The sequence below is a fragment of the Ornithodoros turicata genome, chromosome 6, assembly GCF_037126465.1.
Source record: "Ornithodoros turicata isolate Travis chromosome 6, ASM3712646v1, whole genome shotgun sequence".
NCBI lineage: Eukaryota > Metazoa > Arthropoda > Arachnida > Ixodida > Argasidae > Ornithodoros > Ornithodoros turicata.
Window position 1 is genome coordinate 63,213,186 of NC_088206.1, and position 20,252 is coordinate 63,233,437.

The window sequence follows — 20,252 nt, forward strand, 5'->3', positions numbered from 1 at the left end:
CCGCCGCTCCGAATTTCATTGCGCAACAAAACTTACACGTTTTCCTGTTGCAGACGAACTTTCCAATTTTTGTCGCTCTGTGCATTTTGACGTACTGTACCTATTTACTTGCGTCAGATCATGACAGAGTAACAGTCACATAAGAAAACGTTTTTATTTTATACTTATGACATCGCGACTAAATTAGATTATCGAACTTTTGCAGCTTCTGCTTAGCTTTCGCGTGCGGTGTGGCAACCCTGATGTGTTTTGGCCGCCAAAACCGAAACGCTAATGAAAGGTGGTTCTTTTGTGGGATATTTTACGGACACACGAAAAGTTTTTCCGGGGTAACTAATACGAACGTGTAAAGTATCGCGCATATAATGTTGGCAGATAAAGCACTCGATCTTATTAAGGAACTCCGTAGATCTCCCGACTACCTTCAGCCACTTAGGGCAAGTATTCCTAATATTTGATAACTTTTAGTTGCTAACTTCCCACTCGCTCTACGACACAACTCTACAGGAGGATACTATACGTGAAATTTTAGAAGAAATGGCTATTCTCTTCCGAGAAAATCAACAGGACGTGTACGTATTCTTCTTAAGTTTGGAAAACGTCTGCATGCTTCGCACTTACTTTTTGTACTACCCCGTTGCATATGCGGTATGATTGTGCATAATAAAAGTTGGTAAAATGTGCTTTCAGTGACGCCGCCGTGAACTCCGATGTAGAACTTCACACAACAATTCACGTGAGGCACATTATATTGACCAGAATGAAACGATGCCTGCTCGCTTACCTGTAAGTGCTCCGTTTTTTTTTTGTTGTTGTTTTGTTTGCGCGCAAAGTGCAAATTTATATAGCTTATCATCTTCTCAGCCACAACCGTCTCATGCACATCAAAGAAATGAGGTGGGCGTTTGGAAGTGTTCTCACCTCAGACGTGAAGGCTAACATGTCTGAGCAAGAGGTATAGTAGTTTTTTTCAAACTAATGCTAGTTTACGAAAAACACGTCGCTCTTATTCCAGCAACAATGGTTTCAAAAGTACAGCAGCAACCTTACAAACTACATGTCATCTATTGGTGGAGGAGTGGGCCTTGATCTTACCAAATACCTCCACCCTCCCAAGTCACTGTATGTACAGGTAAAAACTCCACAGAACATTGCTTGCGTTGGAAAGTGAAGAAAATCCTCCTCTCCTGCATAGGTTCGTTGTCTTTCCGATTACGGTGACTTTGAAACCGAGGATGGAAGCATCATAAACCTCACCAAGAACAGTACAGTATGTACACTCTGGCATAGTCCATTTTTCTTCGTACGAATTTCTTCTTTGTAGTTCAATGCAACCCTTTTATACTTCCACTTCCAGCATTACATGGAACGATCTCAATGTGAAAAGCTCATCCACCAAGGCATCTTGGAACACGTCACTTAAATGTACACATTGGAAAGTACGAATAAACTCTAATTAGTTTCCGAAAATATTTATTTCTGGCATGGTAAAAGGATCAAAGCCAGTCAGCTTCCTCGTGCGTTAAAAGTTGTCGTCCCCTGCATTCACAGACGACTGTGTTATGGCACGATATCTTCGTAGCCTAAGAAATACATAAATATCTCCACGTACAAGAAAAAACTTGTCTAAGGCACTAGATTTACGACAAAAATGGAGCAATAACGGTGCATCTAGAAATATACAGTTTCCACGTGGCAGGCCGCGTTATATGTGTATATATATATATTTATACCTATGTACAGTGAAAGTGCATTTTTATGCTGTGGCAATGAATAAGGAACGTTGTTTCTGGGCGACGCTTTTGTCGCATCGGCGAAACTAAGGCTCTATCGATACTAAAGATTGGCGCAGATGGTCCGTCAAGTACGGTATCACATTAGTGTAGAAATCCTTGCGGGCTGCGCCTATTTTTTGTGCCACTCGAAGCTTTTCTTCCGTCGACTTTTGTGATCTCATTTGTGCTCACTACCCAGAAACCCTCTGAAGGCACAACCTATAGAACAAGTACATGTCGATAGTCCTAATGGAATCTTCTAAGGCTTTTCGGACTTCTCCGCTTTGCTTTTGTTGATGCGGTCTTCGACCATCTTCATGAGTTGTTCCGAGTACTGTTGGAGAAGTCCGCTCATGTCGGAGTTGGACTGCATGGTCTGGTCTCCTTTTCGACCCAAAGGCTGGAAGAAGGAAAGTACAGAGTTTTTGCTGCATGTTTCACTGCCCAGATCTAAGTTGTTGTTTTTTTTACCATCTGCGGTTGCTGGATTACTTCCGACGCTGTCTGAGCCGAAACCGTGCCGTTCATAACGAACCTTCTGGCCGCAGGATAATGCTGGAACACTGCGGGGACATTGGGCAAATGAGGAGGGGTTTGAGGGGGTGCGACTTGCGGCACCACGGGTGAAGTTACAGCCACTGGAGCTACTGCTGGAGGAGCACCCCAAAGAGGCATCGGGGGCGCTGCGGGCCGCAAGTTCTGCTGCGCCTGCAGGACCCCCTGTGCCAACGTATTGGTCATGGTCGACTTGTCTGCAGGAGGCAGTTCCATGTCCATTGTCACCTGTACAGGACAGAAAATGGGTCAGAAGACAGACACGTTCCTACATAATCACACTATCGGATCTGTGTGTATGGTCCTTTTTTGGGGTCTTGCCTGGTCTGGAATCTTGGGTTACATCTTCACGTTTTGCCTTCCATAAGCAGGTCAATGGATGTGCAAACATTTCTGGTACATGTTTGGTTGAAGCCTATGTAGGGCTAGTTGTAAAGGAGCAAGGGAGCTATATTTGGGACTGCCTGAAGCCCTTTGTTTATGAACAATCCATCAACCGAGCAACCAACATGCAAATGTTTTTCTTGCAAATAAAGTGCAAATGTTTTTCGTGGCGTATTGGATGATGGAAATTGATTCAACCGTGATATCATTAGTGATTTATCAGCGAAAGAAACAGTAGCGTATGCTTTCCAGTCTGCCTTTCCTTCGCAAAAAGCCAGACAATGTGGAGAGGCCCCGAATTGGTCCTCCTCAAACTATCTCCCGCGATCATTGGACAAATCGTTTCCGGAGACCAATGACTCCGCATAGTCAGTCTTCTTCAGAGGGAGAATGTAAATTAGAGGTTCTTTCACTCATAAATAGGGTGCTGTGCTTCCGGGTGTAATGTTTTTTTTTTTTTTTTTTTTTGTTAATTGGGGGAAGGGGTAAAAATTCAAGGGCCGTAAAACAGAACAAAATGGGGCAGTATCGAGTGGAAATGCAGATTTTCAAGTGGGGAAAAAAAAGGGAGAGTACTTCTCGCGTTTTACATTAACATGAGACGTGGAACATAGAGTCCTCTAGTGCCGGTATTGGTGACTGAATTTGCACTTTGTCGAGTTAGTTTTAAGGTTTTATCCCAAGTAATGATGAATGCAATTCGGGGGGGTAAAAACAGGTTGTACCCTAAAACACAGGGCTATGTTCTCACACAACTATGCAACGCAATGCTACTGTTCCTCTTGTGTTAGTGCCCCTTTAAAGAAAAATATGGTGCACTGACATTAAAATAAATATGTCTGCAGAAGTATTTGAGTCCATACAACAGTCCTGAGAGTCATTTTGTTCAAAATTGAAATATTTACATAGTTATTAGTATTTTACTGTGGCAGCTGGCAGAGGACCTCCTCCTATAGGGAGGAGCAAGTGGGAGAACCTCATCGGCTCATGTACTAGTGAGTGCAGCAGGATGCACAGGTAGCAGGCACAGACATCCCAGCTGTTTAGCGAACAGAGATTGCCATACATACCCTTTGGAATATCTGAATTGCATAGCTGGTGACACGAGACAATTCATCAGCCACTCTCTCGCAGAGCTCCCTTGTGAGAGGGACGTTGACAGGATTCCCGGGGAGAGGCCCCGACCAGCGAGATCCCTCGTGCTCCTGCTGAGCCCTGCTGGAGACCATGGGCTCCACGAGCGCCCTCGGATTCTCGTGACCGTTGGGTCTCCCCGCACGAGAGAAATCCTTAGAAGCAAACACTCGATTCAAGGATGTCCTAGCTTTCGATGTCTCCACCTATATTGCGAGAAAGAAAGAAACATGTGTTAGACGACTAACTCTACACTCTCTTGCACGACAGAGATCAGGTACACATACAGTGTACACACAGGAGCGAAATCACGACAGAATACTCTAGTGGAAGAAGAAGCAAAACTGTTCACGAGGCGGAAGCTCTGCTACGTCTTACGTAGAGCATCCACAGTGCACTGTAATACCAGCAGCGGCATGCTGTGCACAGAGCAGACGACACCATCTGTCCTGTCGTCTGCTACAGAGTATCTCGTGGGTCAGCTGCAGGATACTCCTCACAGTTAGCAGTGCACTAAAAGACGCAACGTCGTGCGCTCACGGTTACATGGCAGCAGAAAGCCAACATTTTCTGCGTCTTCCTCCGGAGTATTCTGCCAGGGAATGTCACTCGTATCAATACGCAAACACTTACATGTTCAGTGTCGGAGGAAGATGAATCATCAGACTCTAACTGCGGAGGCAGGGGAAGATGCTGCCCGCGGGACAATGCGGACATGGAGCGCACTTTAGACAGGGCCGAACCCCTGGGCGTTAGCATCTGTGTGGAAGGCACTCGTGCCAAGGGGCTGGGGGCAGAGGGACTGCTCTGCCCATGCAGGGAGCCCATGCTGGCACTACGAGACATGGCAGGGGAATTCCTCTGCATGCGCCTGATAGAGATGGTAGTCACTGGTGGGGGCTGAGGAGCTGGTGCTGGTGCTGGTTTTGCTTGTGCCCACAGTCCTGCTGATGGTTCTGGTATATGACAGAAGAGGCACTGTTTATTATTGACTGTAAGAAGCGTTTTACACGTTTTACATGTGTGAGTAGAGCTAGTGTAAACCACCATAAAAAAAAAAAAAAAGCTTTCCTCCAGGTGAAACATTTTTCGTGCATCCTTCTGTATAACTAGAGCCTGAAGTTTTCGGGAAATATTTTTTTCTAAATTTGGGGGGTAAAAATCGGGTACAAAAACATGTGCTCTAAATTCATGCGAATTTGGGTGGAAAAACTTCCAGTACACTAAATTCGTGGAGAAATCGGGCTCAGTTACTCGAATTAACTGTACTAGTTTGGTACAAACAATGATGTGCATAGCTGCATTTGTTACCGAACAAGTTATTGTGCGTTCTTACAGGTGTCTCAGTGAGGGCAATTTGCCGGGTAAAAATCGGGTTTCACCCTAAAGAGGCAACCTTCAATTCGGGGTGCAAATACGGGAAAGAATCTGGTTAAACCCTAAAGCTTCAGGCTCTATGTATACATACACATCAGGCGATCGTCTTCGGCGCCGTTTTGGATGACCTACAGTTGATTATAAGTAGGGGCACAACCTTTCCGCGCTTATTAATGCTTTTCCAGGATTCAGAGAGCAAACATCTGGTGCTAATTTTACATCTGTAATTCGGGCTGAAATTGGGTGCTACTAGTATGGACACATTTGGGTGACATGCTCCACATTTTGTAACATCAACATCAATTTGACATTTTTGGACACCATAGGACTTCGAACCTTATTGCGAAGGGGCTCATTATTTCACTCCTCACTTCACCATCAGCAATGGGGCAGAGTATTGCCCCTGGCGATGAAACACCCCACCCATAGTCTTAAAAATAAAGTTGTTGTTGTAACATCAAGCACACTTGATGTTGTTTGACACTGTTTTGTTGTTGCACTCAAATAATATTTACATCACACGAGCGTACAGACTGCCACAATAATGCATGCTTGGAATTCGAGGAGGTATTGGGCTTAACACGAATTGGTCCTAAACTGATTTGGGAAAGAATAATTGAGATGAATCGGCTTTAATCAGAAAGGGCGGACCCTGATTGCAAGTTACCTGCGTTGAAATCTGGGGCTGAAGGCAGGAGGCGCCGCCGAGCACTAAAACTAATATCAGTCATAGATGCAGTCCGTCGGATGGAATCGTCCCTGGACGTGGGGGTGCTGAATAGTGACTTGCTGAACGATTGGTTGAAGCTCTCGTCATCCTTTAAACTCTGCAGGTCCCCAATGCTTTTGCTTGTGCTCAGCCCACTTCTCCAACCAAGCTGAAAGAGGTAAAAGTCAACTGCCGCACTGTGACCTGTAGCTCAGAAGCCAAAATGGGAATACTCCATTGGTAGCACATCACTAAGCAGCCAAGCAAAGTGCAGTCTCAAGACCAGCCATGTCACATCGTACCAAAAGTGCTTAACATACACCACAATGAGGAAACACGACATGCTGCAAATACATCAAAAAGCTTACTTCGCTTTTGTCAACAATCTGCAAAAGAAAGGCAGTGTCAGCGTGTTAGTCACGATTAAGCCAGTAACAGGGAGCCTCATGTTATGTTACATGCACAAAGAGCACACACACCAAAATCAATATCGCCACCTATAAACACAAAAGATGCACCAGTGAGCCCTTCATGCCGTTCCACAATGCAATACTCCCAATCAGCACTCTGAGAAAGCAGTAGCCAGAGTAAGAGTGAAAACAGATATACCAACCGCATTGAGCTTTTGGCGTGCCTGGTTCAAAGCCTGCGTGAGTTCTTCTCGTCGTTTGGAATGGCTACCCTGCTGTGAGCAAGAGAGCATGCTTCCAGTTCGAGCACTTGCAACAAAAAGCGACACGAGGAGATACGCACTACTATACACTGAATGCACAATGCTACGCCATCTCAAGCAGCTGATTTCTGGCAAAAGCAGTGCAATTTACACAATGCGGAGTAGGAGATGTATTTATACTACATCCAAGCTTCGCTAGAGTGCCTTATGCCATGCCTCGTTCATCCACAGTGTTTCAATACAAGAATCCAGCTTGAAAAATAAGGAATCTCTCAGAAAAATAGTGGGAGAGAAAGAAACTCCCTATTGTCTCCGACTCGACATTTTCTGTAAAAAATCCAAATTTCACAGGCTACTACCTATACCACGGAGGTAATCTGTTCCAGTAAAGAAAAAAATATGATAAGAAAGGCCGTCGTTGAAAAACGAGCTCCGACTTGAGCATAGGAAGTGATATGAAAGCTGCTTCAACAAGAAAGCAACAGCATACAAGCTTTACATAACAAACACGTTAATCCAGGAACACATGTCAAACACATGCTCAGTTAGCCGCCTCTACACCTTCCCGAAAAAATTATGGGTGAGAAGGAGACAGCGTTAAAAAGCAGTTGTTCCAAAAGCAGAAATGCAGTTATATGTGACGAAAAGTGCTGACACTTACCTCCTGGTCAGATTTACTGCCAGATGTTCTTGATGCCCTAGGGTGTAACAAGAGAGTCTTATCTATAGTTGCTTTTGCACATAGAGTAAACACCCCTCTATCTGGTACTGGCAGTTCCCAAACTCAACTCAAACTCAAGAGCAGAGGAGCCATCTGTTGTGAATAACGCCTATGTTTATTTTGGAGGACGAGGATGTTGATGTTGGCAGACATAGGAAACTGCTCATCATTTCCATAAAATTATTTCAGCAATCTTCAGTTCTTACTTATAACATTAACCTCCGTTATTTTTGCAGACAAGGGGGGCATGCATGGGTGAAGACATTGGCAGAAGCTACTGAACAAATTAATTCTATAGATTAATAAATTATAACATAATAATTAATATAATTATTAAGTAAAATTATAATAATTATTAGATTATGAATTTTTACGATGTCATATGACTGCACTCAATGTGCGGTACGTAGACATAATGTGAAACGAAAAAATTTCCTCAAGGTTGTCACCCTCGCTTCATGAAGTGTAGGGCGCACATTGTCTCCGGTTTGACACCAGATAAGCGAATGCGGTTTTTGGCTATATTCCCCTGCAGTTCCAGGAAATTTCTGTCCATGTCCAGAAACTAGGGGTGTGTGAATCCGAATATTTTAAGTCGAATCGAATCGAATGGGGGGAAAAATTCCGAATATCGAATATTCGTGCAAAATTTACAATATGTGACTTTTGCACTAAAAGTTTCCATTTTGTAGCCCATGGCCTTAGTGTAATTTTTCTGGAATTGACTGTCACAAGAGAGACATGCAATTCTTCTGTTTAAAGCCTCTACTCTTTAATTTTACATGAGAGTGCTTCCTGCTTTTCAGGTGAGCCTACACTTACTGGAGCGGTTACCTTCATTTCAAAATTTTATGCTAGGCAGTAGCATGTTATACGGATGAGGCTGCAATTGTTTCGGACAACCACAGGCCATTTGTGAAACAAACGAATTGGCATCCTGCCTCAGCTTTGCCATGAATACCTTTTAGTTTCTTTGCAGTCGCCCTAGGAAGTTGCACTACTTAAATTTTAGACATAAAGGACATCTTGAAGACACCCTTCTTGTTCGTGGGCTGTAGTCATTATTCAAGAGTCCTAACTTTTTAAAGGCCGCCTCACAGACATCAAATCAAAGCCCCTCGTCGGCACCGCTAAACTGCATGTGCGAGTGACACCACCCCTTCCACAGACGATGTCTACGTAACTAACTTTGGATAATGTTATCTTGAACTAAACACCATCCCGCCTGTGTTGGTCCTGCAGCAAGGGCAATTTTGCAAAGCAGGCTTCACCTCATGCACGGAAGCATCAGGTGAAGCCCAGTTTCGGGTTCATATTCGTGGAATAGTCGAATATTCGAAAAATCGAATATTGGATATACGATTCGCGAATCGAATAGTTCGAGAGTTTGATATTCGATTCGAATTCGAGTATTCGCACACCTCTCCCAGAAACTGAAGCTCGGGAAAATTGAAGACAGTCTGCATGGACTTGAAATTCGTCCACCATGTTCCTTGCCAAGACAGTGCAGAATCTGGATCAATGAAGTCCAGATAAATGGAGGGTCGACTGCATCTTTTGCAACCGGAATACTTCAAGTGGAAGTAACAAACTTACCAAGTAGGAGATGGAGTCCCTTGTGTGCCACTACGTGTCACAAGGTACCTAGCGGAGAGGCTGGAGCGACGTGGGGTCGGAGTCGAGGAATCACTGTCGTTGCTGCGGTCTAGACTTTCGTAGTTGCTCTTCATGAACCGTTCTCTCTGGCCTAGCTTATCCAAATTTTCTGTGCTCACGCACATAGATCCGCCGAGCGGTCGTGGGTCCCCCTCCGCAGTTGTACTCGAGTCATCTTCATCACTGTTGACCTCGCTCTGACAAAAATCTGTGAAGCCACCCAAAATGTAGTAGTAGTAGTAGTCCCTTCCAAAGAAAAATCCTTTGTACCACTGGTTCCAGGACAAATTTAGGTCCATTATAACGGAAATGTGACGCAGACTTTTAGTCTACTTTACCTGAGCTGCCATAAGTGGATGGAGGCCGTTCTATACGACTCCCACGTAGCCTTCGCCGAGCCTCCTTCAAATCATTTTCAGTAGTCGCTCGTACTTGGAAGGACCTGCACAGTGGGAATTTATGAATCCAACAAATGTCGGCAGAAATATAAAATCCAATTACCCAATTGCAGTCAAAGGGCAACATGTGCATCATATGCCTTACCACCACCACCAATATGCAGGTCATTTTCTCTTAACGGCCTCCGTTACATATTGTCCTCACCACAAAGTTTTAAAAACTATATGTCATACAGGGACTCGTGTGAAGTTATTGTGCTGTTGAGACTATTTTCCTCAAAGCTCCATGGCAGCTAAAATGCATGCCTGTGGATATTCTATTGTGCATAAAACTTCCAGCATGGTTCCCACTGAATTTTTGAACAAAAATTCAATGGTATTTCGAAAACTTTTTAATGTGAAACAGTCATTTTACCTGGGATGTAAAACAAAGTTTATGGCCCAGGAGTTCAACATTTCATAAAAAAGTGACAGGTATCACACTAGAAAATATGTGGGGGCCATCACAATAGCGATCCATTCACACACGTGGTTGACGACTCTTGAATGTTAAAGAACATAGGACAGAAAGGAAGGAAGGTTGATGAATAAAACGCAGGCGCTGTTCATTTTTTTTAGGGATGGGTCAAACGAATCCTCGAATCCTAGGCAGGGATTCGAGCATCAGGGAATCCGAATCCCAATGCCCAAAACAGCGAATTGAATTTTGTTTCTTTAAAATTCGCGCCTCAGGAGTCTGCCGAAAGCATGATTGGCCAGCGGGCCCCGGGGCACGCCAACATCACAGCATAAAGCTTTGACATTACAAATTTAAAAGTAACATGTTTCGCTTCAAAACACTTTTCAATAGAAGCGTTTTTTCCCCTGGCTTTTTAAGCTCTTTTTTTTAGAAACGATTCGAAAGATTCGAGATTCATAAGATTCGTGGATTCACAAAATCTTCCTTGGATTCGGATTCGAATTCCGAAAATTCTGGATTTGTCCCATCTCTTTTTTTTTTTTTTTTTTGCATTTCTGGGATCCACTGCAGATTCCTACTACAGTGAGTGCCAACACCTGTGGTTTTCGGAATTATAGTACACACTCCAGATAAGAATCTGCGCTAATTTGCGCTAAAAGCTCCAAGAGAATGAGCAAAAAAAATGCAAAATTGAGGGTTTACGAGGACTGCAGAAAATTCCAGGATTTTTCAGGAAATTTCACATTTTCAAATTCCAGGGTATTCAGGCTAACCAGTAGAGCAGTACTATGGTGTGCTGATGTCAAACTTTCACTGACCCGTCTCCCAACTCTGAACTGTCTTCCGAGTGCGGGTAGTAGACCATCTCGCTGCCCTCTGTGTCCGAGTGCTCGTCCTCCGCATCCCCATCCTCCATCTTCATGCTGCTCGCACAGCTGCTCGAATCCGTCCCCCCATAACGTTGACGCTGCGGCTGCCGATCCGCAGCCGCTGTGTCGCCTCCACCTCCCAGGTTGCCTCCACGAATTACGGTCACAGATCCCAATCCATGGTTCTGTAACATGCAGATTTGCAATGTGATTTTTTGTGTTGCTTTAAGTCTCTAAAAAAGAAATCTGACACAGTGCACGTATGACAAAATATGGTTAAGTGCAACTCCATCGGAAGACTCCTTAATGAGAGCACCACGTGCACCAGGCAAGCAAAAATGCGGCATACGCATTATGTAAAATGTGATTTATGTTCAACACCCTGCTAACGAACATGCAGTGCACAATCTGTGAAATGTTGCGGATAATTTGTCGTCGCTACATAATTCGCATCCAATCTTTTACAGTTTTTGGTTGACCTGGGAAACTGACACGTCTGGAAGGTACACGGCAGAGCTACGTGTTACCCAAACCTGATTCATGCCCGGGTGTAATTGTGCACACGTCTATGTTGTTCATTAAAAGTTTCACAGCTGGAAATATGGTAGTATAACATGAACAGCAAGATAAGCCTTACTTCTTACAGCCACTTATCTTTTCATCACCACATCCGTTGCTTTTAACCCATGGCAGTCAGCTCAAAACTCGCTTCCCTGAACCGGTTCGAACCGGTATTTTGCGTTGCTGCGGAGCTGAACCCGAACCGAAAAACGTAACTGTTCCGATCCCTGGTAATGCACGGTGCCTCATTCCAGATCATGTCCACAACATTATAAGAACTGCAGTGTAGCTACCTAATCTCAAGACAAAAGTTAGTTACAGCTCGTGGAAAACTAGTAAGTTGGCAATTGGCTGTTAGTCAGTCACATATAAAGAACGCCAACTCACCACTGCTAGGACTCATTCCATTTTAGTCTTAACAGAATGACAGACCACATTCAAGATGACAAGCATGCCTTAAATGTTTTGCGGGGGACGATACCAGCAAGAGGATGTTATAAACAACAAGGAAGGAAAACACCTTAGTTATGTTCATTAGCCAAGTGCAAAAATTTAACCCAGGAAAAATAAAAAGACGAACGACACAAACAGGAAGCATGCCTCCACACACCTACTTTGCAGTTGTGCAGAGCCCAGGGTCAAGACCAACTGTTATACTAGCCAGAAGATTGAAGACCTGCACTATCTATCATGACTCGTTGCCTACGGCTCTATTCCTAATCATGCTCCAATCTCATAAGTAACAGTTACCGGTTCATCTCTTGGTGGCGGTGGAGGTGGTCCAAGTATTTCTGTCAAACTCTCAGGGTCTAGCTCGAAATCACTGTTATGGGTGCCCTTTGAATGCAGTGAGAAGCAGTGGTTAATGCCAGCGAGGCTGCTTTTAGAACCAGCATTACTTAACTACAGCGTGGAGTAAAACTGCGCCTTTCGACTGACTAAAGAACTGTACGTGGCTCGCAAGTTTTACACCACCCTGTACCAGGGAAGGGTAACAGTAATGGAAACAGAGACGGTATATTACCGAAATTGGAGATGGTAACGATAACGGAAACGCATACCACAGTCCTCCATTACCGGAAACAGAAACGAAAACGAAAATTATCGCCCTGTATTGAATTGGGCTATTCCCGGGGTGCGATGACACTTGAGTGACTTTTCATTTTTTTTTGTATTTTGGTGACTCCATTCCCTATAATGCTCTAAATACTACACGAGGGCACGGAAACAAAGAGCAATATCGGATCTCGAGGGCGCATCCCTCACCCCATTCCTCATAACTCCACCAAAATAATGGTGCTCGTCCCATGTCGGAGGAATGGGGCTCGTCCCATTCCTCATAACTCCATGGCATCAACACATGACTATACTACACCGTAGCACGAGGATGACAGCCTACAATTTTTAGTTATTTATTTTTTACTTTTTTCGTTTCACCGTGGTTATGGCAGTATTATTTACTACCGAGAGCTTCCACTTATGAATGCGACATTGGATGAAGGTCGTGCCCATCTTGAGTTGCTGGACTCAGAGTGACCGAAGGCTGAAGACAAGTTCCCAAATTAAAAAAAAAAAAATCTTGCAAGATGTGCGCATCCCAACAACGTAAAATTACGCGTGTGTGTGTACGAGTGACACCGAAGCAGCACTTGGGCAAAACAGGTTGCTGCCAGAGCCAGACTGACTGTCCTCCAGCAACTCTGTTCCATTACCGGCTGTTCCATTACTGGAAACAATAACAGAAACGTAATAGAAACGAAATTGAAAAGTTGGTATCAGAAACGGATAACGGAAACGAAAATCTAGCAGTAACGAAAATCAAAACGGTAACGAAAAAATACGTCCATTACCCTTCCCTGCCCTGTACTGCGAGATTTCTGCTCTATCCAATACTGCTAGGCAGAGCCAACATGCCTTACGACGGCCCAAAGGTAAGGTCATATTATGCGGTGGATCCACGATAGCCACTTTTCAGCCGACTCACTCTCGTGCCAGCTCAATCAACCAAACGCCAGTGCCGTTGTGATAGGATCACAGAGGTCGTGACTTTTTTGCATGGGCGGCAAGGCTGGATGGCTCAGATAAGAACGAAAATCTACTCATTTCACTTTACATGCTGCACACGACACATTCTGAAGCTGCTGACAAAGCTGCTAATCGGACAAAACTGTTTAGCTGTATGCGACTTGCATCAGAACATCTTGTACGGCTCCAGTGGAACCGCAAGGAATTGCGAGAGGATATTGTCACTTCAGTGTCATTACAATGGGAAAGGAATCAATTATAGACTAATTGAACCTGTGGGTGCAATAAGGGGATAAGTCGAGGAATCCCAAACAGAGAAAACTTCAAACGAATATTTGGTAAAGTAATTGCAGCTTGGTTTTCTCGAATAACTCAAACGGAAAATGTGAGACATATATGTATGCGTCTACTCTACGTGTATGTCCTTCTAGCATTGTTTTGGGGGTGTGTGATTTAGCAGAAACTGAACAAAATCCAGGTACATAACTTATCCCCTTTTTCAATATAACACCGTATGCACATGGGTTTTGGTGCAAGGAAAAGCAATTCTCACGAATCAGACCTTGGTGGCTGAACGATGGTGACGCCAGGTAGGATGAAGTGACCCGTGTGTAGTGGAGCAGCCATGCTCGGGCTGACTGTGGTGCTAAACGAGCACACTCTCGAAAATGATGTCTTAAGATTACCAGCACAATACGACTTATTAACATAATGCGCACGTTTTTCCCCGATTACAATGCTCAGCAGCACGGCTGACACGGTCACGTGAGGTAGGAAGAATGTGTTTCTCCGGTGGAAGCCGAAGTTCATTTCCGCATCGTAGCAAAATTTAAGCTACGCTATTTGTATGCGTGTGTAGAGAAGGGGACTGATCTGACTGTCCATCCCAGTGAAACACATGTACATCTCCCATTTCTTACCCTCCTGTAGAGAGCCAATAAATTGCAAAATTTTCTTTGGCAGGCACATACGGGTACGTAGATGTCATTGCAACAAAAATACTAAAAAGGGGATAAGTCGACTTATCCCCTTATTGCATACACGGGTTCAACTACACTAACATAAAACATGCAGCACACATTACTAGGCTGTTGTCCCTTATGTGCTGGCACAGAATTGTTCAACATAGCATAACAGTAACAGAAAACTTGCACGTAACGAAACAAAACAAAAAAAACTGGGTGCACCTCCTTCACACTGGAGTCATCACTAGAAGTTGCCTTCCCATTGGTTGTAGCGGCGGCGTTGTTCTGCATCATGTTTGGATGAAATGGAATGACTGCATCGTTTTCGAGGTACGACTTCACCAGCAGGCCTGGCGCATTGTTGTCTAGACGCTGTGCCCAGCGGCCTCTGGGGAGGGGCACTGGAGGAAGCTGCGGTCGTGGGCTGCTGTTTGAAGAGGAGTTCTGCATTTCCTCCATCATCTAAAGGGAAACATAGGGCGAGGACATAGGCATCAAATACTGGACATTCACAGTTTGAAAGACCTATGAGAGTTCACCAAGTTTCTTCGACTTGGTTTTCCCAATACTCTTGCTAACAGCGCATTATTTGCCACAAATACGTACCCAACGTGCTTTGCTGAATTGCAATGATTTCAGTGTTCATCACGCATGGATGTAATGCATTTTTTGCAAATGGCAAGACTGAGAACCACTCATCTTTTTTCTTCTGTCCACAAAGACAAAAGCTCAGTGCTGAACTTTACCTGGCTGCCAAAGTGTCGACGACTGACAGTAAGTACGGCGGTACAATTTCTACTTGCTGCAGTTTCACACCCCATGCGCTATTCTCGTTTATTGACACACTAATAGTGTGTCCTTGATGAACTGGTTTGTAAGGCTAAATGATTCAAGCTAGAGCACTACACCAGCTCTGGCTAACCTAGATGCCCAAGCCCCCTCATGGTGGGACTGGGCCAGGCCCGTACATTGATGGGCACTGCTGGTTAGCTAAGGACAACTTTTTGAGCCAGCTACTCTGTAATTAACGGACCATAAAATTCCTCGGGCATGGAGCCATTGGACCGGGCACGGGCAGGTAAATCAAAAGACAAGAACCCGGGCGTGAGAATGTGGCCCGTTCAAGCGCTCTAAGTCACGCATCACCTCACAGTACCCAATGTTAAAGGAGCGAGGAAGTGATATTTAATGTTGCTCGTAAACTAGCTCGATTCATCAAGCACTCTATCAGAAGTCACCACGCACAGAATTTTCCCTCTACAGTGTCTTGTCACTGCCCAATTAAACTTAAAAAAAAAAAAAACATATCAGAAAAAGCAATGATCTGTGCGGCACGACTTCGAAGGCCCGTCTCAATCTCCTCGAGCGATGTAATCAGGCCCGTGCGACATAGCGTCAGTATGAGGAGCAGACACAAAAGCCTCAATTCTCACTGAAAGTCTGCGGCACAGACTTGGCACGACACTACTTATGGGAGACTCTTACGTCACTCACAAGCTCTGTGACGGAGTTGAGGAGCTTCCAGAGGGAGTGCAGTTCAAAAACCCATAGCCCTCATGCACTGCGGGTCAGCTAGGTTCTTGCTGAAGAGTATGCTATTTGTTCACTACTATTTCACTGCTGCCTCAAGTTCAAAGATGCCATGGTCAAGTGCAAGAAATTCAGCACCACCAAAAGCAGCCCTTATTGCAGTGCTGTCAACACGAGCGTATGTTATCCTGAAGAAAGGCCAGGAACAGACAGCCTTCTTGCGTTATGCACTGACATAGGGCAGCAACGATGTACGAAACCTTACAGTGTAACGACGACAGCAACCCTGTGGCTGCACAATATCCCAACGACGACGTCCCGTGCGAGGTGAACAAACCCAAGAGCAGCTTTGATTAAGGATCTGTCCAATCGGTGGATAAGAGAGACCAGAAGTAAATACGTGGTAGTTTTTACTATCTTTCGCTGTGGCCCGTCTTGGTAACACAGTGCAATTCAGGTAATCTCTAGTTGCACGTTACATAAACTTTGTACCCTGGAACCGTTTCCACTGCACACTTTTTTGCAGCCCGAAAAGCGAGCATGGCGTGCTCTAGAAGGATGTACCTGTTTCTTTGCCCACATAGGAAGCGGCCCCATGCTGAACTTGTACCCTGGTGGATTGTCACTGTGGTTGTCAGAAGCATTGCTAACTGCTGCTGAGTCCGTGCTGATCCCATTTATGCTTGCTGTATCCACACCATCTTCTCCGCTCAGTGGCACCGTCACGCCCACGGCACTTTTCCTAATTGAGGGAATATTGCGACCGTTACTAGTGAAACACACGCTGCTAGTGCAAGCAGTCATAGCCTTCAAATTTCGGGTTTCCACTGGCTAGTTCAAGCGAATTCCCTGACGAAAACGAAAGGGAACTTGGTGTCTACTCCTACGTTCTGATACAGGTCACTCACAAAACAAATCATTCACTGAACAATTGAATAACACGGATGATGTATCGAATTCAAACAAACAGAATACAAATATATGCTTCTCGGGACCCTTTCACAGAACTTTTTTTTTCCTGCAGTATAATAATACATAACGATAATGATCATGATCATGATCATAATAATAATAATTATTATTATTATTATTATTCATACATGAAAAGGAGGCGAGCAGAAAGGTAGGGGGACCTTATACTCTGCCTCTGTAATGACCCTTGCCTTAATTTCTTCTCTTTTGTTAAATGCCACTTACTAGAGGAGCTGCCCTACTTTTTTGTCTGCGAGCTTGTCGTATTGGCGAACTGTTACGTTCGCTGCATACAGTCATGGCACTTGTCTGCGATTTTACCTGACAACTGCTTTTGGCGCACCAAAATTCCCTGACAATTCCTGGTTTTCCAGTTTTTCCAGTTTGGTAGACACCCTGGTTAAACCTAGCAAAAGCTGTTGTTACTGACGAAGTCAGTTCTACCATTCACATCAATGTTGCTTATTCTTCGGCTAATATAGCAAATGTTAGCATTTTGTGATGGTCACTAACTTGCCATGCTGTTCAATAACCATTCCTCACCAGATATTTTTATGAAACATTGGCCATGGAGAAGTGAGGCAAGATCACTCAGATTTAAACAACCCGAGTAGAAGAACGAACAAACCTGGACTCCTGCCACGAATTCTCGATCTTCAGGTCTAACCCACTTTGTCGACTCAGAATGGCCTGGGTCACTTCCAAGGGCAGCCTCCAAACAAAGATGCACCTGCACAAAGGTTGTTTTAACATTTGTTAATTGCTGTGGTGTAAGCAAAACAGAATTGCAGTGAAACGTAATCACAGGCACTTACCCGTCACCAGAAACAGAAATTAGGTGCTTCCCATCTTCGCTGAACTTGAGACCCGTCACCAGCTCAGAGTGTCCAAACATAGATGCGACACACTCCCCAGTGCTGTACTCATACACATACAGACTCTTGTCTGTGCAACTGGTAGCTAGATACGTTCCAGTAGGATCAAGTACAACCTGAAGACAAGAGCATTCCAATGACATTCTACCACATATTACGTTCCTTCTTAGATACACTAACATGCTCTCTCTATATATATAGATACTTGTGTTTACGGGCTATATGCTTTTTGAAAAATCAGGGGTAAAAATCTGGTTTTATTTCAGGAGCTGTAAAATGGCATAAAATCGAGCGATATAGAGTCTATTCACTGCAGTCATTCCTTCGGAGGGGACTGGCTTCAAAAAGGCAAAATCGCCGCCATGATGTAGGCCCCTCGAGGTTTGGTTCCGCTTTTTGTTCACTGCCATGTGCTATTTAGAGGACTATTAACATTGAAAACATGAAAATTACTTGGATTAGGGTACAAATAATATTCACACAGTACAGTAACTCTGAAACACCAAATGTACGGTGAACGCAAAGTGGGTGAAGGCCTGCATGGTCAACCTACGGACCTACATCATGGCGGCAAATTTCCTGGCGACAGTGGCACTCTCCTGTGTGTGATGTCATGTGAATAAACCTTATTGGGTGGAAAGGTAGATTTTTGTGTGGAAAACCCAAGAGAGACCACCCCGTCCACCAAGGCCCATATTAGCGGCTGATTGAGAATTTTCCCAATTTCATGCACAAGGTTTTCCAGGTTTTACCCCAAGTGATAATGATTCAAATTGGGTTGGGGCTAAAAATGGATTCCACCAGTTTTAACAACTCTGAAACACAAGGCCCTATCTATGCATAGATCCTTGTGTTTTTGGGTTTATGTTTTTAAAAAAACTGTTCAACTTTTACGCTGTCTCTTATACACATTGTAGCGGAGAGGCTGGATTTCCTATCAACAGAAAGCGCTAACAACAACAACAACAAAAAAAAAAAAAAACGACTGCACCTTGTGCCACAATTGCAGCTGCTCCCTGCTATACCTTTCCTTTTCTCAACATGCATTGGATGATTGAGCAATCAATGTACCCCGAATGACTTACACTACGATGCTGAGAATGCTGTGACAGAGGGCAATACAGTAAAACCCGTGGATAGCGATATCGCGTGTAACGATATCCCTCGTAAAACGATGGTTCATGATTTTACCGTCAAAGTATACATTGGTTCTACGGGGAAACGACCCGCGTATAGCGATGGAGACCGCGGTTCCGAGTACTCATATAACGATGTTGGACGTTGTCCTGTGCGCGTAACCACGCGGCGATTTTCGCCGCGATAAGATACAGTAGAGTCTCGATGCTACGAATCTCACGGGGCAGCGGAAAAAATTCGTATCATCCGAAATTCACATAAAAAGAATTAAACCAAAATAAAAATTAAGGCAAGAAAATAGACAGCGACTGTTCATTTTCCAATACTGTCAGTGAGAGAGGTAGGTGGCAACACTCTTATGTCTCCGTATTTGGCCAATGCTGCTCAAATTCGCGAGATGATTCAAAAGGCCTAGCACGTGCTTTCCACCCGCGAGTCGCGCGACAGTGTTCTAAAGCGAGCTTCTCCAAAGGCACGCAGGCGTTAGGTGAAGCCGACTTGCGGAATGGTGACGTGTAGTGTTGCCAGAAGTTGTCCTGCTATGTTGTCTGGTTCCCTCCACGAGTTCTGATCGCTGTTCTCCCAAGCCACTGTGATGTCACACAGCTTCGCGTTTCTTTCTTTCTTTCTTTTTTCTTGCTACACGCGGGGTGGCGCGCGACTTTTCGGGGACGCACTATTTAGGTCAGCCCTCGTTTAACGATGTACCCCGTATAACGATGGAATTCGCGATTACCGTCAATATCGTTATACGCTGGTTTCACTGTAGATGCCAACAGTGCAGCTAAGAGTCCAGGTGTATAGAAACACTTGGGGGCAAGTTAACAACGCTTTAATGATGCGAGCATCATATCGTCAAGTAAGAAATTGAAGAGCAATGACCACTTGCTTTGATAAGGGTACCGTCTTCTCCTTGTGCACCACGAAAGCACCTGGTGTTCTTTCCTGAACTAACGGCGTAGACGCGTACCTGTCGGTCCTGACACGCGGCCAGCACGTGACGTTGGGGACCGTCCACTTCCATGTCGTACAGGGTGGTCTTTCCCACCACATGATGTTCCCTCGTAAAGGACAGGTGAGGACTCTGCGTTAAAAATAAATTCCTGCAATTCGCTGAATTTGATGCAAGAAATAAGCCAGATAGAAGACGCACCCCATGAGCCCGTCGGAATATGATTGACTTGTCTGCACCGCAAGATATCATCTGCAGGCTATCGGCAGGACCTTGGACAAATCTCACCGCCGTGATTGACGACGAGTGATCGTCCAAGGTCTGTTGGAATGAGTAGTCTCTGTCTACGTCGAACACGTGTACAAAGCGGTCCCTGCTTCCCGACGCAAGCAGACGAACACCCGAACCGGTCCAGTACTCCAGGCACAGAACTTCGGAATCGTGAGCCTCTATTTTGCACTGCTCTTTGAAGCCCTGGATGCCATAAACCCTGGAAACGCAAAATGGTGACCAACCGTTACAGA

The 20,252-nt window shown here is 44.6% G+C and overlaps 2 protein-coding genes across 12 annotated transcripts in view; one reads left to right on the forward strand and one right to left on the reverse strand.

Annotated features, from left to right (window-relative positions):
• Nucleotides 1–54: 54 nt before the first annotated feature.
• LOC135396976 (DNA replication complex GINS protein PSF1-like) lies at nt 55–1,470 on the forward strand. The gene is made up of 7 exons (XM_064628247.1): nt 55–437; nt 508–572; nt 691–786; nt 865–955; nt 1,016–1,132; nt 1,196–1,270; nt 1,358–1,470. The coding sequence occupies exons 1-7, from the start codon at nt 366–368 to the stop codon at nt 1,421–1,423; spliced, it is 582 nt and encodes a 193-aa protein (XP_064484317.1). The 5' UTR covers nt 55–365; the 3' UTR covers nt 1,424–1,470.
• LOC135396972 (mitogen-activated protein kinase-binding protein 1-like) overlaps nt 1,457–20,252 on the reverse strand; it is a 48,931-nt gene continuing 30,135 nt past the window's right edge. For 5 of the 11 annotated variants that reach the window (XM_064628234.1, XM_064628233.1, XM_064628240.1 and 2 more), the window contains 17 exons: nt 19,666–20,218; nt 17,580–17,755; nt 17,393–17,494; nt 16,357–16,534; nt 14,485–14,724; nt 12,023–12,109; nt 10,661–10,896; nt 9,323–9,426; nt 8,925–9,192; nt 7,269–7,305; nt 6,548–6,619; nt 6,303–6,320; nt 5,893–6,103; nt 4,482–4,804; nt 3,785–4,054; nt 2,247–2,558; nt 1,457–2,175 (listed from right to left, as the gene is read on the reverse strand). In XM_064628234.1, coding sequence (XP_064484304.1) covers nt 2,035–2,175; nt 2,247–2,558; nt 3,785–4,054; nt 4,482–4,804; nt 5,893–6,103; nt 6,303–6,320; nt 6,548–6,619; nt 7,269–7,305; nt 8,925–9,192; nt 9,323–9,426; nt 10,661–10,896; nt 12,023–12,109; nt 14,485–14,724; nt 16,357–16,534; nt 17,393–17,494; nt 17,580–17,755; nt 19,666–20,218 — 3,328 coding nt within the window. In that variant the 3' untranslated portion in view covers nt 1,457–2,034. The remainder of the gene's footprint in view (nt 2,176–2,246; nt 2,559–3,784; nt 4,055–4,481; nt 4,805–5,892; nt 6,104–6,302; nt 6,321–6,547; nt 6,620–7,268; nt 7,306–8,924; nt 9,193–9,322; nt 9,427–10,660; nt 10,897–12,022; nt 12,110–14,484; nt 14,725–16,356; nt 16,535–17,392; nt 17,495–17,579; nt 17,756–19,665; nt 20,219–20,252) is intronic. The other 6 variants (XM_064628238.1, XM_064628235.1, XM_064628244.1 and 3 more) reach the window with 6 other exon arrangements.

Excerpts from the sequence above, each read along its gene's own strand:
- LOC135396976 (XM_064628247.1), top strand. The coding sequence starts at position 366 with ATGTTGGCAGATAAAGCACTCGATCTTATTAAGGAACTCCGTAGATCT. Across the intron at positions 787-864 it reads CGATGCCTGCTCGCTTACCT|CCACAACCGTCTCATGCACA; the intron begins GTAAGTGCTCCG and ends TCATCTTCTCAG. Across the intron at positions 956-1,015 it reads CTAACATGTCTGAGCAAGAG|CAACAATGGTTTCAAAAGTA; the intron begins GTATAGTAGTTT and ends CTCTTATTCCAG.